Below are 14,305 nucleotides of genomic sequence, written 5' to 3' on the forward strand. Positions count from 1 at the left end.
CGCGACGACAGATGCCAGTCAATGTGATTCCCGAATGCAGAAGAATAACGCGCAGAAACAGAGCATGTTAACGGCAACTGTGGCAAACTCAAAGAGCTGCTATCACATTGTTTCTATATCCAATACACAGTTTCAAAGCAATCCATAAACACAATAAAGCTCGACTTCAATCCTTGACTTGTACTGCCCTGTCAAAAATTGACCTTCGACACAGTCTCATAGAACATGCTCCCCTGTATCTTTGCCAGCTCAAGTTCAAGCGCCGACGGCCAACGTTCTCCCTTGCTTCCAGAAAACGTACCCGCTCCCCAGGGCGATCCACCGTGCACCTCCTCAATGTTTGCCAACTGTTGGCTCGCGTGTTTATAACCGAGCGGGACGAAAATTATGCCATGGTGCACCAACGTCGAGATCGAGTTTGAGACAGTTATCTCCTGTCCGCCTCCTGGACCGCCTGTTCCGACGAAGATACCCGCGTATTTGCCAGAGAGCGCACCTTCATGGAAAATTCCTCCAGATGCATCCCAGAATGCCTGGAAGTGAAGCAGTCAGACAAATGTTTCGTGGACATTACGCGCTCGACTGGGGGGGGGGGGGGGATGGGAGGACTTGCCTTCCACTGGGCTGGAAAGTTTCCGAAACGCGTTGGGATGCCAAAGAGGAACGCATCGTATTCTCTCATGTTCTCGGGCGTTATGACTGGGTACGGAGGCTTCTCAAGTGCATGCATTTTCTTCAAGACGTCTTCTGGCAACGTCTCTGGGATCCTTTGACAAGCTATTGGTGAGCATCAATGACACGGGATACAGTTGTACTTACTGTAGTATCTTTGCATTCCCGCCTGCGGAATTTACACCAGCGTGGATGGACTCGGCCACTATCAGGGAATGAGCAAGAGGACGGACAAGCATAGACAAACGCGCAACTCACTCTTGGCAATATGTCCGTGCATCGAGTATATGACGATTGCAACTCTGGGAGCCATTCTTCGCGTATTTCGTCTCAAGAGCTTTGTACTGAGTTATACGAGAGGACTATGGCATGTTGAATCGCGATCATCCTCCTTTTATACTCAAACAGATATCGGCCAGATCAACTCTCGAAATTATTTGTCCTTAGATGCTTTAATGACACACATCTACAGCATCATCAAGAATCCTCACGACGCGCAAAAGAAGCTCCGTGGCGATGTATCCTTTGGAGGAAGAGAACCGAGAGATCGACGCAAGGAAAGTTGCGCCCGCATTATTCAGCTCGACTTCGTTATCAAGCCTCCGTTTCGGAGCCAATACCTCTTGATAAGCTTCAGCAAGCGTCCCCAGGGTGGTCGGTAGACTACAAGTCAGCCATTCTGTCACATGTGAGCACAGCCCTCTAGCTGACGTATTGATTTGTGAGCAATCAATGACCAAACCATAGTGCTTCCCTAACCCATTTCATAAACGAATCTGACAGACATGGCGTAGTACTATACGACACGCTGCGGGTACATCTGTGAATGCCGAGCACCTTGCTAGCTTCTGCTGTGTAAGAGGTGAACTGAGAAGATTATTTATCTTTGACTTTCTTTATTCGTGTTTAAACAATAAGAATATCTAGTCATATGAGGTAATGTGAATGGATGAGATGCAAGTTAATATAACAGGATAGTGAGGAGTGCTACACATACTAATCCATGGGAATCTAATATTTAAAGCCTGATCGACTTTATTAACAACATTTATTCATTTTCAAGGGCCTAGGTCCTGTAAGTAATACTTGGCATTCTGTACCCTACATCCATGCTATATTACCTACTAGTGTCCTTTGCAACCACGACTTGTATGTAGGTGAACAATTTTATATCACGCCATTATTCAAAATGACTGGACCCCAATACATGGGTCTTGTTCTACCAGTTAAGATGGTAGAGAGCTGGACCGTTGGACGCAGAGGCAAGTGTGAGATCAAGAGAACACAATACGGGTATGAACGATGTCAGGACGCTCAAGATCCCACATTATCAATATACGATTTTGAGTGTCTAATGAGACTATGGAAACCAGCAAAGAGGAGCGTGCTCGACTGGTCTGACATCTACCAGCAGATAGTCCTTCCTGTTACCCTTAGCTTTGATCCCCAGAAGCAAGCTTGCGTATGAACAATTTCACTGGTTTGTTGTGCGCATTCATTTAGGAATTTCGAGTCTAACGAAGTACAGAGCATGCAAGGAAATACCATAAAGTGAACGGTCAAAATACATGAGTGTCAAAGTCGGATTGTCCATTTAGTCCATCCTTCCCTTCAGTGTGCGAGTAATGACTTTGTCTTGAGTACTATTTATCGAGAAGATTAAGTTAGTCATGAATATTTATACAGAAAGCACGGTTCACGTACATGACATGCACAACAGCGCCCCATCCAGAGAAGGCGTCTCGATCAACCGCATTAAGCAACGTCTGGCTGATCGTCTCAAACAAGTCCTCGGGCTCCAGATCAGGTTCCCACAGACCCTCCGCCACACCAAACAGTTTATCACTCGCGGTCCCGACCACGACAAAATCCTTTGCAAAATTTAGGCACCCAATAACATCTGCTGCTGCAATGTATGGTTGCGCTTTTCCGTTCGGCGCAGTTCCCATGCCGGCGATGACTGGTTCAACGAAGTAGTTCCCAAAGCGCTTTTCATACAGTGTCGAGGAGACAAGCCTCGCAAACGTCTCGGGTGAGATGTCTCGCTCTTCCTTAATCGTGTACATATTTACGCGATAGCGGAATCGTTCCCGTCTACAGTAAAGAAGTAGCTCATCCATCAGCACAAGAAGGCTTTTGGATAAGAACGAATCCGACACACAATGTTGCAACATCAGTCGCAAGTCCGGCCAAACCAAGATATATTCGATCCGTCACAGGGAAGACCTGTGAGTTCGCATCAAAATGGGACACATTATATATAGCAGGAGTCTTGAGTACCTTTTCGTGATTGCAGGCGACAGTCAAAGCTTGCATCCCAAGACGGAGGTCTGAAGCAATAGCAACGCAATCCTTGCCGACCATAGCCACTACCGAACCACCATTATATTGCATAGCCTTAATTCACGCATGAGAAGAGGCCATAATCAGTAAGTTTGAAACCCACCATGGTCACAGATCGTTGTCTATTCGAGCAATCAACAGGAATGACAGAGAGAGAGAGAGCGAGTAGTAGTACTGAACGCGTAACTTTCGGGTGACGCGTACTGTTGTTGCATACACGTGACCATCCACTCAGAAGCAACTTGAGTTGGCGTACATACTACATAGTATTACTAGTAGTAGTAAATACCACAGTAATGTGAGTGTTGCATAATGCATAGTATCGGGAGCCTCCCAAGTGCATTATCACAGACAATTGAAGCAGGCAATCCCAATTTTGTTATAGAAAGCCTTAATGCATTATGACATGTTTTACCGTAGCATTAAGGTGCATATCGATTTCCCACTCCTTCAAACCCAACAATACTCATTTCAATACCCAACAGCATTAATGGATTATCTCAAGTATCCGAAGGGAAAAAGGCGGGGAAGCACGTCTTTGGCTGTCCTGCCCATTATGAAGTATATCAACTAAATTCCTTCCAACCAACTGGACCTCAGTTTCTAAGCGACGGAACTACCTGAAGGTCGCGCTTCTCTTTCCTTGTATACTGGAGGAACATCCATTAAATCTTCTGCATCCTCATGCTGCACGACGCGCTGCACTCGGCCATTCTCCTCCTCTCTAGCCATCATTCTCTCCTTTGCAGTCATAGATCGGGCTATTATGCTGTCTGCCGCCTGCAAACTTCCACACGGCGTGACGTCGACAGGACGAGAATTTTGTCCAACCGAGAAAGATTCCTGAGTCATGTAGTCGATGCTTCCCTCCTGTGAGGAGATATTTGCTCCGCTAAAAGCTGTCGCGCTGCGCGACGGATGTTGGCTTTGAACCATCGGTGTCTCAGACGTCTCCGAAGGCGGTACGATCGTTGATTCCGGGTGGGGTGAGACGTACGAATGTGTCGCCGCAAATTCCCTTACCATCTGTTGATCAGTCTCCGGAGGCAACACGTAAGGCGATAAATCATCGTAGTCGAGTAAGCCAACCTTGCGGTTCGTCGCGGACAGGCGATTATCCTTCCGACGTTTTATGTAGAAGTACGCTGCCACGCTGACCGCGAGCAGCAGGAGAATGATGCCGCCAACGATGCCACCGATAATTGGTGCCTTGTTTGACGATGCTCCGGAGCCGGACGCAATCCCACTTGATTCCTTTCCAGGACACGATACGTCAGTTGAGCCAACGGAGCTTATGAGGTTTGTCCCTATTGCCCATTGCCCGTTCCTAAAAACCGCTCGTCAATGACTGGAAGGGACACGACATAATTTGACCCACACGTCGGAAGCAGCGACTAAGGGCACTGTCAGTCGAGCATTTCGAAGAGACTTTACTATAGGCTTACCTATGAAAGAATCTCCAGGTGTATCCTGATTCAAGTACTTGAACTCGTCGTTTTCTGTTCCGAGAGTGAAATTTGTGAAGTTCAATCCTAGAACGGATACTGTGTACGGCTTCACACCCCCAGTAATCGCTAAAGTCAGATCATCGCACGTTGCAACTTGTGTCTTGTCTGCAGCAACTCGGATGTCTGAAGTGATCTGTGTTGAATGGCAGTTTACGGAGTTTCCACCTATGTACGTCTGTCAAAGTTCGCCATCGCACATAATTACCCGGGGATTCATTACTTATCACTTCTGCGAACATGTAGTCGCTAACGTTTCGTGCTGCGTCTTGTATGAACGATATGAGTTGCGTTCCTACACAATTATATCAGAGGATTGTCCTTGGCGGTCGCAAATTGTGTTGCACGCACCCTGTGAATGTCGTACGGTCCAGGTCAGGTTTTGAGCGTCTGAGCCCAAGAAATCTGACCTAGCGATGCCCCCCAACTCAAAAGAGAACATGTAAAAGGGAGGCACAACATCAGACGGTATTGATTTCCCGTCAAGTGTGGTTAGTTGGAAATGCATAGATTCACATTCGGAAAGCGCGTCAGTCTATGAAGCGGCCCGTTGACCCTATTAATTTGCTAAGGGAAAAGGCCTCGTAAAACAACACACCGTTATGTTCGTGAAACTAAATGACCTCTGCTGCTGCGCAAGGGCAAGCGATAGAGAAATAGCAAGAACGAACAGAAGTGTAGAGGAGAGAATCATGGATATGGACTGGTCAGGCGCTAGAGAGAAAGGGAGCTCAACGCAGTTGGCTTGAGGCTTGACGTTTGGGGTGGTTGGAATCACTTTTCAAAGTACTAGTGCGGCAAGTCTCTTCATTATAAAAAGCACAAGGTTTCAGGGGAAGTGATGTGGTCTTGGTTACAGGACACGGTGAACAGATCTGATCGAAGCAAGGATAATTACAGAGCTCGAGATCACTCTCTTTGTAGCAGCGAGACAGCAGCCGGAAGTTGTTCTATACCGTAGATGCCTCAGAAGTACAGACCGATGCCATCAATATTTACCCATTAAAGACGAAGACGGTGTGATGACAGAGTGATGGTCCGTGATGTCCAGCTTCAGAAGGCGGGCGTAGCGAAAGAGCCGGATACTGTGCGAAATTCGTCGTATGAAGCGTGCCTTTCCAGCCCCGGCCCTAAAAGGTTAGCAAAGTTGCTTGTAGTGTTAGGCACCGGGTTAAACGAAAGGGTTGGTTGGCCACATCGTTAGATCAAGAACCGTGCTAGACAATGTAAGATAACAGTGTTTCTGTGCGAAATCTTGATGTAAACTGCGGCGAACTTGCATCAGCGTCCATTCCACTCCAATAAGCAGATAATACACATGAACATATATGAGTAAGAAGGGGGACAAAGGAGAACTACTGATAAAATAGAGCGTCCTCAACACAGAGAGCTAAATCGCACCGAGCTGAACTCCTGCCCTACCAGTGCTCCCACCCAGTACAACACCACTCCCATCTCCAAAGAAATCAATACCGGCTCGAACAAAGAAGAATTAAAAATAGGATATGTGATTGCATCAGCAACTGATGAAGCCATTCGTGTGGACGGAGTAGGCGACATTCCTGTAGACACGTCACTTGGTAGCCTTGACGATGGGTACAATTATGATAACAAGAATTATGACGATGGCGATGCCAATAATGATGCGCATCTACAAGGACATGGTTATGAGAAATCAGATAGATAAACGGTTTGACACAAACCTTCATGTCCTTCCACCTAATATGGGTAAGACATGTGAAAAAACTTGCCTACGAATAATAAGATATATACATACCACATATTCTGGTTGAGACCAAAGTCAGATTAAGGGGAAAGATGAAATATAGAGCGAGAATTCTCACCTTCCGCACTCTATTCGCACCTTTCCGGAAACCCTGAGCTGAAACGGCCAGGTTATCTACACAACAAAATCAGGTATCAGGAACGAACTTCGGCCTTTGCAGAAAGAAAGCCATGCTGGAACTACACGGCTAATGGACTCAGTGGAAGTGACGCACCGGTCTTGTCCTGCAAGTGCCGCAGATTTTCCTCTCGTAGACGGACTTCGTCGATGTTTTCCTGCATGATGCCTTGCGCTTGACTCAGTTCATTCTTCAAGCGGTCAATCTTCGCATTTCCGGCCCCGCCGCTAGGCGCATCGCCGGCATCGTTGCTGCCTCCCGCTTTGGGCATGGGTGGATCGTATCTGCTTAGAAAGGGGCCAACCCAACGTCAGTCGGGTACGTGCAACGCAACGTGGATGCCTCGCAAACAGGCGCCACTTTACCTGTCTGATACGGTCGAGGGGATGAGCAGTTCAGACAATGATTCACATCGACTGAAAACTGGCGTGTACTCACAGTTGTCCATGTCGGGGGTCGCTGGTGGTGTGAGTGAGGAATGTGAATGGAGGCTGTTAGTGTTACAACGACGACAGCGACCGTGACCATTGCCGCAGCTCAGCGCCTTCCTAATCCGAACATTCTCTGCTGACTCATCTTTGCTTACGAGGTGAACCATTGCGTAATGCGTTATTCCCTGCCGTCTACTTCGCGGATAGCAATTACATTCACTCTCTCAGCAGTAACTAATGACACGGTTATGAGCACGACGTGTGGTCTATATGTACTACTGTTCGGCTTTTGCATCTAGTACTAAGCATTCCTCTGAATCCCGATACGATGTAAAGAGAAATTTTTAATAATAAAAAAAGCAAAACAACTACAATATAGATCAAGGGAAGAGAAGAATATACATCTGTGCCAGTGGACAAAGCTGAACATTTTGATTGCTGCATGCTTATCCCATTGAGATACTAGTATTGTTCTTCGGAGTACAAATAATACCGTATGCTGAATTTTCTTAATCCAAAGTCATTTTCGACGTGCACGTTCGTATTTTTTTCAGCTCACATATTAACTGTCTTTAAGTTTGTCTGAGGTTGGCGCGGAGAGGAGTCGAACGAACGACGCACGTGCACAGCCGCAGCCGGCTATCTCTTCAGGGGGAATATCGGCGACGACGTCCAACGACACTTCGAGACAGCCACCAAGGTGAGTAGTTGTTTTTCTGCCTGTTGACAGTTCAGGGGTTTGCTAGGGCATATGTTTGGTGCATTGGGGATGGACTGGGACACTAAGGAACGAGGTTTGAGACGGATGGAGAGGTCATGAGGCGGATGACATGCACCAAAGATGATTGGCAACCTCGGACTGGACTCAACCTCCAGCATTGTTTGGTTCGCAGCTGACGAGCCTTTCCTTTATCCTGTTGTGCATACCATTCGCTGGTGACAGATGGTGCGTGCCTACCAGTATTTGATTTACTTTAGTATGGCTAACACGATCGTCTCACTTGTCTTCTGGATATGTAGAAAGTCGAAATCGACTCGTTCTCGGGTTACAAAATCTACCCTAGCAAGGGCCGCTTGTTTGTTCGCGCAGATAGTAAGGTGCATACAACTCATTAATTCCAAATATTTTGTACACTTATGACCAAAAATTCCAATTGCAAAGGTCTTTCGATTTTCTAGGAGCAAGACCGAATCACTCTTCCTTCAGCGGAAGAATCCTCGCAAGATTGCATGGACGCAGGTTTATCGTCGCATGCACAAGAAGGGGTTGTCTGAGGAGACTACGAAACGTCGCACACGCCGCACAGTAAAACACCAAGGAGGCATCGTCGGGGCGAACATCCAAAAGCTCCTCAGCCAGTCTGCTGCCGATCGCGAGAAACTTCGGAAACAAGCTATTGCAAAGGCAAAGGCGGACAAGAAGGAGAAGGAAGCAAAGAAGGACAAGACAAAGGTGTGCCTCAGATACTACCTATTGCTCGGAAGTATGGACTGACCGTGCGGTTGTAGGTACGACCCAATGTCCCCACCGCTCCTAAGGTGTCGAAGCAGCAAATGAAGGGAGGTAGAAGTGGTCGTTGAAGTTTCCGGCCTGCTCAGTTTCTTTACCTCAGTATATATCATCATGCGAGTTATGCAGCTTCAGTAGGCAATGCTTAACATGTTTCATCCTCAGGAGTGAAGGTTGGAACATGCCGCCATGTCACTCGAGCTTTTCCGTATGACCATTTCAACTTATGCTGTTGTATCTGCTTGCAGCTTTTGAACCAAATCATCGCCCTACGGACACGATTCGCAAGACTCTCATTTCTGGCGAATCAAAACTAATTTAATGTTTCTAAAGGAGGAACGGCTCCCGGTTACTGTCGTGCAGTCAGAACTGATGTTCCTCTTGGCTATCCGGATTCATGTTTACCGTATTTCTTGCTTTGGTCTCGGCTATAATAAACCTCAAGGAGGGCACAACGCTAAGGAGTGGGAACGGTACAGCATGCTAATGGATAAACTCAATGCTCTCATCCATTTATAAGAAATATTATTGAGCACATTGCAACTGAGAGGCATGCCGTACAAACTCCTCGTTGACGGTTGATCCAACAGCGGGCAGTACCCCATGCGCTAATGATTCTTGTGCGACTGGTTCCCCGCTTCTCATGGTCGTCGTTCAGACATTATTCGTTAATGTAGTGCCCTGGCAAGTACGCATGGTTCCCACTATCTTGGCGGTCAAATTACGGTTGGTTTATGCTAATTGATTCATCTTCTAGTTCCGGCCCATTCCCTCGATTGACTTCCGCATCGTATTCATCCTACAGCCACCGAGCTCCCAATGTTCTGGATAAGTGAATCAGGCTTTAAGTGTGGACGACATGCGAAACGGCCCAAACACCGTGTTACTGGTGAGTGTCAACTTCTTCCGCCTCGTATCCGGCCGCTATATCTAGGACGAGTTGAGCGTACAGGTTCCATTTCTCCGATATTTGATCTTGCACATTGGCGAGCCCGATTAGTACATAGTGCCCTGTGATGCTGGGAAAGATGAAGTACGGTGTGTGAAGGGAACTGATGAATGCTCTGTGGCTTCCTGAATCCTAACCCAATTCAATAGACATCGTCGGATTGTGTTTTCTAGGCGGACCGTTTAAACCCGCTCAGACTGTCTTCTGTCTTGCGAATATGTGGATATGATACACTGTCAGGATCGGGCATTCTAGGGTGGATCGAACCTGCCGCCTCGACGTATCCAAATTTTCGGGCACATGTACAGCTGATGATTCACCGCATGAGTAAGAGGAACCACGAGAAGCACAGGGGTGACTCATAGGCCACACGGAAGCATTTTCCTCCGTACCCCTATCTCTCTCCATCAATTCATTAGCGGACCTAGTTTTGCAGCCGATAATCTACACGAGGCACAAAGCCTATCTGCGAGAGGCCTCGGATCGCGGCCCATTGTGCAAGGATGAATTCGCTTTTCGCGTCATTTATTGCATAATCCGGTCCGAAAACAACTTGAACGATGAGGATTGGAAAGATAACAAATATAAGTGCAGGGCAGACATGAATTTGTCTCGACGTGGCGGATGTAGAGCTAATTTCGCCTCGATAGATACGTATATTTGCACGAGTGTGTGTTGCCCAACCTTGTATGAGACATAGGAGTTGATCATGAGACGATGAGACGAAAGTCCGACTTGCGACTCCGTGGAAGCTTTGAAAATTCTAACTCTGTAGATTCGGCTGAACTGTAAAGGATTGAGCATAGACCTTCACAGTCATTCTAGAGTCAGGAACTTGGCAAGGACTTCAGAATCAGTGCCGGGCGAGCTACCAGCCTGCTGTAATACGGCATGCTGAGCCTTGTATTGGGGTTTCGAGTGAATTTGGATAATAACTCTGTTCAACCAGATGATTCTGGTCTTGAAGAAGCAATGAGAAGCGAAGTCACGCTCGAGGATCACGGAATACAAAGGCTGGCTTGCGACGGCGTCGGAGAAGCTAAGACGGCACTGGATATGCACACCGACCTGCGATCAACCTGTACGTCCCGGACTCAATAGCATTGTCTATCTGCACCATGATCATTACTAATTTAGATAGACAGGGGAATTTACATGCCATCACCTGCCAACATAAGTCATATTGGCTTCGTTCACTCATCCGAACACCGGACTGAATGCACGGGAGATCATATTGGCGCCTTCTGGATTCACACTTAGCGCCTGTCTTTATGTCGGGAATGAGAGTGAAAGGAGCGGGTATTTTATTTTCACTCGGGCTCAAATATTTATCAATCGCGTACTTGAGAGAGAAAATTATCGCATGTGTACAGGGTAAGAAATGACAAACGTGCATGCAAAATGAGCAAAATGTCCGGGTGCAGCAAGCATCCAGTCGGAATTGATGCCGGATTCACCTCTCACCGTATAACCAAGTGCCTGGACTCTGGTTGACAGAAACGCAATCGTCTACAAGCGCGAACAGCGCGGATTGTTTCAATAATCAAAGAGATGCAGACCCGCGTAAAGGACATCTGGAGAAAACGCAGCTCCTTTTGACACTGAGAATAAAATTCAGCTGTGTTTATCCGTCAGACAAGATAATAAAGGAGCACCGCAGATCCTCCTAGGCTCCGAAGCACGTTTATCTTCTGGTAGAAGTTGTTCATCTTAATCAGGGTTCTATTGAAGCTAATAGCGTCGTTTCAGCATAAAAATAAAATAGAGGAGATATCCTTTCACGACTCAACGTCGGTCAGAAGGTTAGAGCGTAAGGCAACAGGGAGAGCAATTTACTAGAAGGAGGAGACGTGAGGAGAAGATTTCAAGATGTTGCGAAGACAAAGGACCAGGTGCGGGACGTTAAAATGAGAACGAAAAGCCAGAAGCTGAACACGCATTGGGTTTCTGGTGCGGGCGGAACTAATACATGCTCGGGAAAGTGGAAAAGTTGAACCAGTTTTATCAAGAGCACATCAACAGGAGTTGTTCATATGACTGCTATAAGAATGGCCGACGCGAACCTTATAAGTATGTCTGCCAATCGTCGTTTCGCGGTACGGAATCTGGCATAAATTCTAGCAGCCAGCAAGACACTACGCAATTGGAGGATAAGAGTCTCATAAGTGCCGTAATTTCTGTCATATGTAGGCGAGCGACGTAGCACTTAGGTGCTTGCGCATCACCTTAGGTACAAGATGGAAGTCAGTCCGGAGCATTACTCAGTATTTTACTATTTACTGTCCTAAATAAGAGCAGCGGTGACTCATCGCTTATATAATCAATCTTTGTTTGCGTCATTCTGACTCATTCAGTGCGGTCCGCTTTCAGCACTTGCTGTATCGGCAAAGGTTTGGGATAGTACTGGACTAAACTCGCTGGGTATTGTACTGATATTGTCGCAAGAGAGTACTGGACTGCTCTCTGACGTCTCAGAACGGGTTTACATCATGTTACGCGATGAGACGAGTTAGTATCGTTCAAACCCGGAGACACCTCAACATTGCTTGGTGCATGTCCGACTGAAGGCAAAGTCCTCTTGTTTTAAAGTCCTGGATAGGGGGGCGTCATTGCTCCAAATCCCTACGTTCACCACTGAGCTCTTTCTTGGTCAGCATGGAATCCCACCTGTCTTCTTCTAGTACCATCGGTGACGCGCCTCCTCTTGACTCTCACAACACCGACACTAGTACTAAACCGTTCACTTCATTGGTCACGCATGCTGACTTAACTGCTCTTGTTGAAGCCGAGTTACTTTCCTTTGCTGGAACTATTATGAGATGATTAGTTCATCAACAGACGAACCATGAGACGATGACTTCATAATGTCTCAGTTAGAATACATACAATATAAGGACGAGAGACACTGAGCAATCAATTGTCACCTCACCCCTTGTCTATGTGTGCCCCCCTTAAGTTCTCCCTCTCAACAGGTTATGAGTCTTGAGCTCCCTGCATACATGCATCCACTGTACACTCTAAACTCTTTACTTGTATACATTCACACACATTTGCATCATGGTTCCCCCATGTATGGATACACACTGTAAACCAGCTAATGTACCTAAATACTTTGGTCAAAACATTACAATGCTTAAGACTGAAGCGAACTACAAGATGTAGCACTACTGCATTGTTTCTAGTGTTACAGCTATGTGCTTCAAACACTTACTAAAGGATGAACTACAGAACAAAGCTGAGAGGGAGATAGCTAAGGCCATTCATGCATGTATAGTCAATAACATTGCTAACACAATATTGGCAAACTATATACACTTTGATATGTCTATCCCTCAGTTAATGAAAGTGCTTGAAGAATGCTTTAACCCTCAGACAGTATGTAAAAAGGCTATCAACAAATCAGCACTGTTTATTTGTAAAGACCATGTAAAACATTTCAGACATACATTAGACAGACTTGAGGAAGCATACACAACTCTGTCTGCTAACAGTGATCCACCATACAACTCTACATACAAAGCAGCAATATTGCTTGCCACTCCTGAGCAATATACACACATAGTAAATATGATAATACAATCTACTGATGCCCAAAACAAAGGCAAACCAGTTAATGAACATAAGAAAGTTGAACTGAAGCAACTAATCCTTACATTGTAGAATGCCTACAATGATTACTGTGCTAAACAAGCACAAGATTCTAATGATTGGACAAAGAATAATGCACACATTAATACAATGTATAAAGCCAATAAGTAGAGGAAATTCAATCTGCCAAATCTGTTCAATCTGACAAAAGCAAAATGTTTCAATTGTAGAAAAACAGGACATTTCTCTAAGGAATGCTGCAAACCTCCTACTGAAGCTACAAAGCTTGCATGCACCAAACATCAGGCTAACATTACACATAAAATGAATCAAACTGTGGAAAACACAACAAACACATTTATTATTGAAAACCCAAACGAAAACAATGTTGAATTAAAAGAAGGCAATGTTGAAATGAACAATAACACCTATGCTCTTATTCCAAGCAACCAGGACAAACAATTCAAACAATATGTTTCCTGAGTATGTACTAACATATTTACAAATACAATCATAGCTAACAAGAAATCCTATATACAAATGATGGATTTACTTGATTCCAGTACATCAATATATACTACTCCTTATCTATTTCGATTAACAGATGTACACAACATAACTCCTACAATTGTAACTATTGCAAATAGGTCAACAATGACTCTTAATCAAGCTGGATCTATGTGTATCGAAATCCTGAAGAATATACAAGAAAAAAGTGTCATAACATTACAAAACATCTATTACTATCTACAAATGACCTTTTCCCTCATAAGTCAAGCACTACTATGTAGGGAAGGTTATTCTTTTATGTTTACAAACAATAATTGTACTATAACATCACTATGTAACAAATACATCAGACATATACAATTGAGAAATAACTTGTATATTTTGTACAATAATCATTTATTAAAAACAATGAACAAACTATCTATTTATGATATACATAAATGCCTCAGACACATAAGTTACAATTATATTAAACAATTATTAAAGACACAACCAAGTGTACTATCAACTAAAATAACAAACTATGAAGAAAAAGAATGTATTAAATGTATAAAAGCAAATATCAAACGTACACCAATACTAAAACTACATTAATCTCCTCTTGCAAATCAATTTGGAGATCTTATTCATATTGATATCATTGGTCCTATTGAACCACACACATATAAGAACATATGCTACTTATTAACAATTGTAGACAATTCTACTCGTTGGTACATAATGCTCAAATTACAAACAAAATCCAATGCATATACACAATACATATGATAGACAACTAAAATATTTACACAGTACAGAGTTAAAATAAAACTTTTACAAAGTGATAATGATACTGTATTCCTTTAGTGAAGATTTCCAACATATTTAGATTCACAGGGAACAAAACAAAGATT

The 14,305-nt window shown here is 44.8% G+C and overlaps 5 protein-coding genes across 5 annotated transcripts; 1 reads left to right on the forward strand and 4 right to left on the reverse strand.

The window, feature by feature from the left end:
• Positions 1–98: 98 nt before the first annotated feature.
• FOMMEDRAFT_101859 (1,4-benzoquinone reductase) lies at positions 99–985 on the reverse strand (the record flags this gene model as incomplete). Its single annotated transcript, XM_007262342.1, has 4 exons — positions 99–533; positions 614–767; positions 820–877; positions 931–985. 4 exons carry the CDS (start codon positions 983–985, stop codon positions 192–194), a joined length of 609 nt encoding a protein of 202 aa, XP_007262404.1. The 3' UTR covers positions 99–191.
• Positions 986–2,266: 1,281 nt separating this feature from the next.
• FOMMEDRAFT_72466 (20S proteasome subunit beta 3) lies at positions 2,267–3,066 on the reverse strand (the record flags this gene model as incomplete). Its single annotated transcript, XM_007262343.1, has 4 exons — positions 2,267–2,315; positions 2,377–2,766; positions 2,834–2,898; positions 2,953–3,066. The coding sequence occupies 4 exons, from the start codon at positions 3,064–3,066 to the stop codon at positions 2,267–2,269; spliced, it is 618 nt and encodes a 205-aa protein (XP_007262405.1).
• A 1,395-nt stretch (positions 3,067–4,461) lies between these two features.
• On the reverse strand, positions 4,462–4,986 carry FOMMEDRAFT_69934 (uncharacterized protein; the record flags this gene model as incomplete). The annotated part of the gene is made up of 2 exons (XM_007262344.1): positions 4,462–4,623; positions 4,822–4,986. Coding segments are annotated over 2 exons (327 nt in total), but the record flags the coding sequence as incomplete, so codon positions are not given.
• An 802-nt stretch (positions 4,987–5,788) lies between these two features.
• FOMMEDRAFT_101864 (synaptobrevin) lies at positions 5,789–6,922 on the reverse strand. Its single transcript, XM_007262345.1, has 6 exons — positions 6,863–6,922; positions 6,521–6,712; positions 6,365–6,420; positions 6,298–6,305; positions 6,224–6,239; positions 5,789–6,171 (listed from the first exon to the last, which is right to left on the reverse strand). The coding sequence occupies exons 1-6, from the start codon at positions 6,870–6,872 to the stop codon at positions 6,094–6,096; spliced, it is 360 nt and encodes a 119-aa protein (XP_007262407.1). The 5' UTR covers positions 6,873–6,922; the 3' UTR covers positions 5,789–6,093.
• A 624-nt stretch (positions 6,923–7,546) lies between these two features.
• FOMMEDRAFT_116886 (60S ribosomal protein L24) lies at positions 7,547–8,792 on the forward strand. The gene is made up of 4 exons (XM_007262346.1): positions 7,547–7,801; positions 7,876–7,953; positions 8,018–8,308; positions 8,365–8,792. Exons 1-4 carry the CDS (start codon positions 7,799–7,801, stop codon positions 8,434–8,436), a joined length of 444 nt encoding a protein of 147 aa, XP_007262408.1. The 5' UTR covers positions 7,547–7,798; the 3' UTR covers positions 8,437–8,792.
• The last annotated feature ends 5,513 nt before the right edge of the window (positions 8,793–14,305 follow it).

Source organism: Fomitiporia mediterranea (assembly GCF_000271605.1).
Source record: "Fomitiporia mediterranea MF3/22 unplaced genomic scaffold FOMMEscaffold_1, whole genome shotgun sequence".
Classification (NCBI taxonomy): Eukaryota; Fungi; Basidiomycota; class Agaricomycetes; order Hymenochaetales; family Hymenochaetaceae; genus Fomitiporia; species Fomitiporia mediterranea.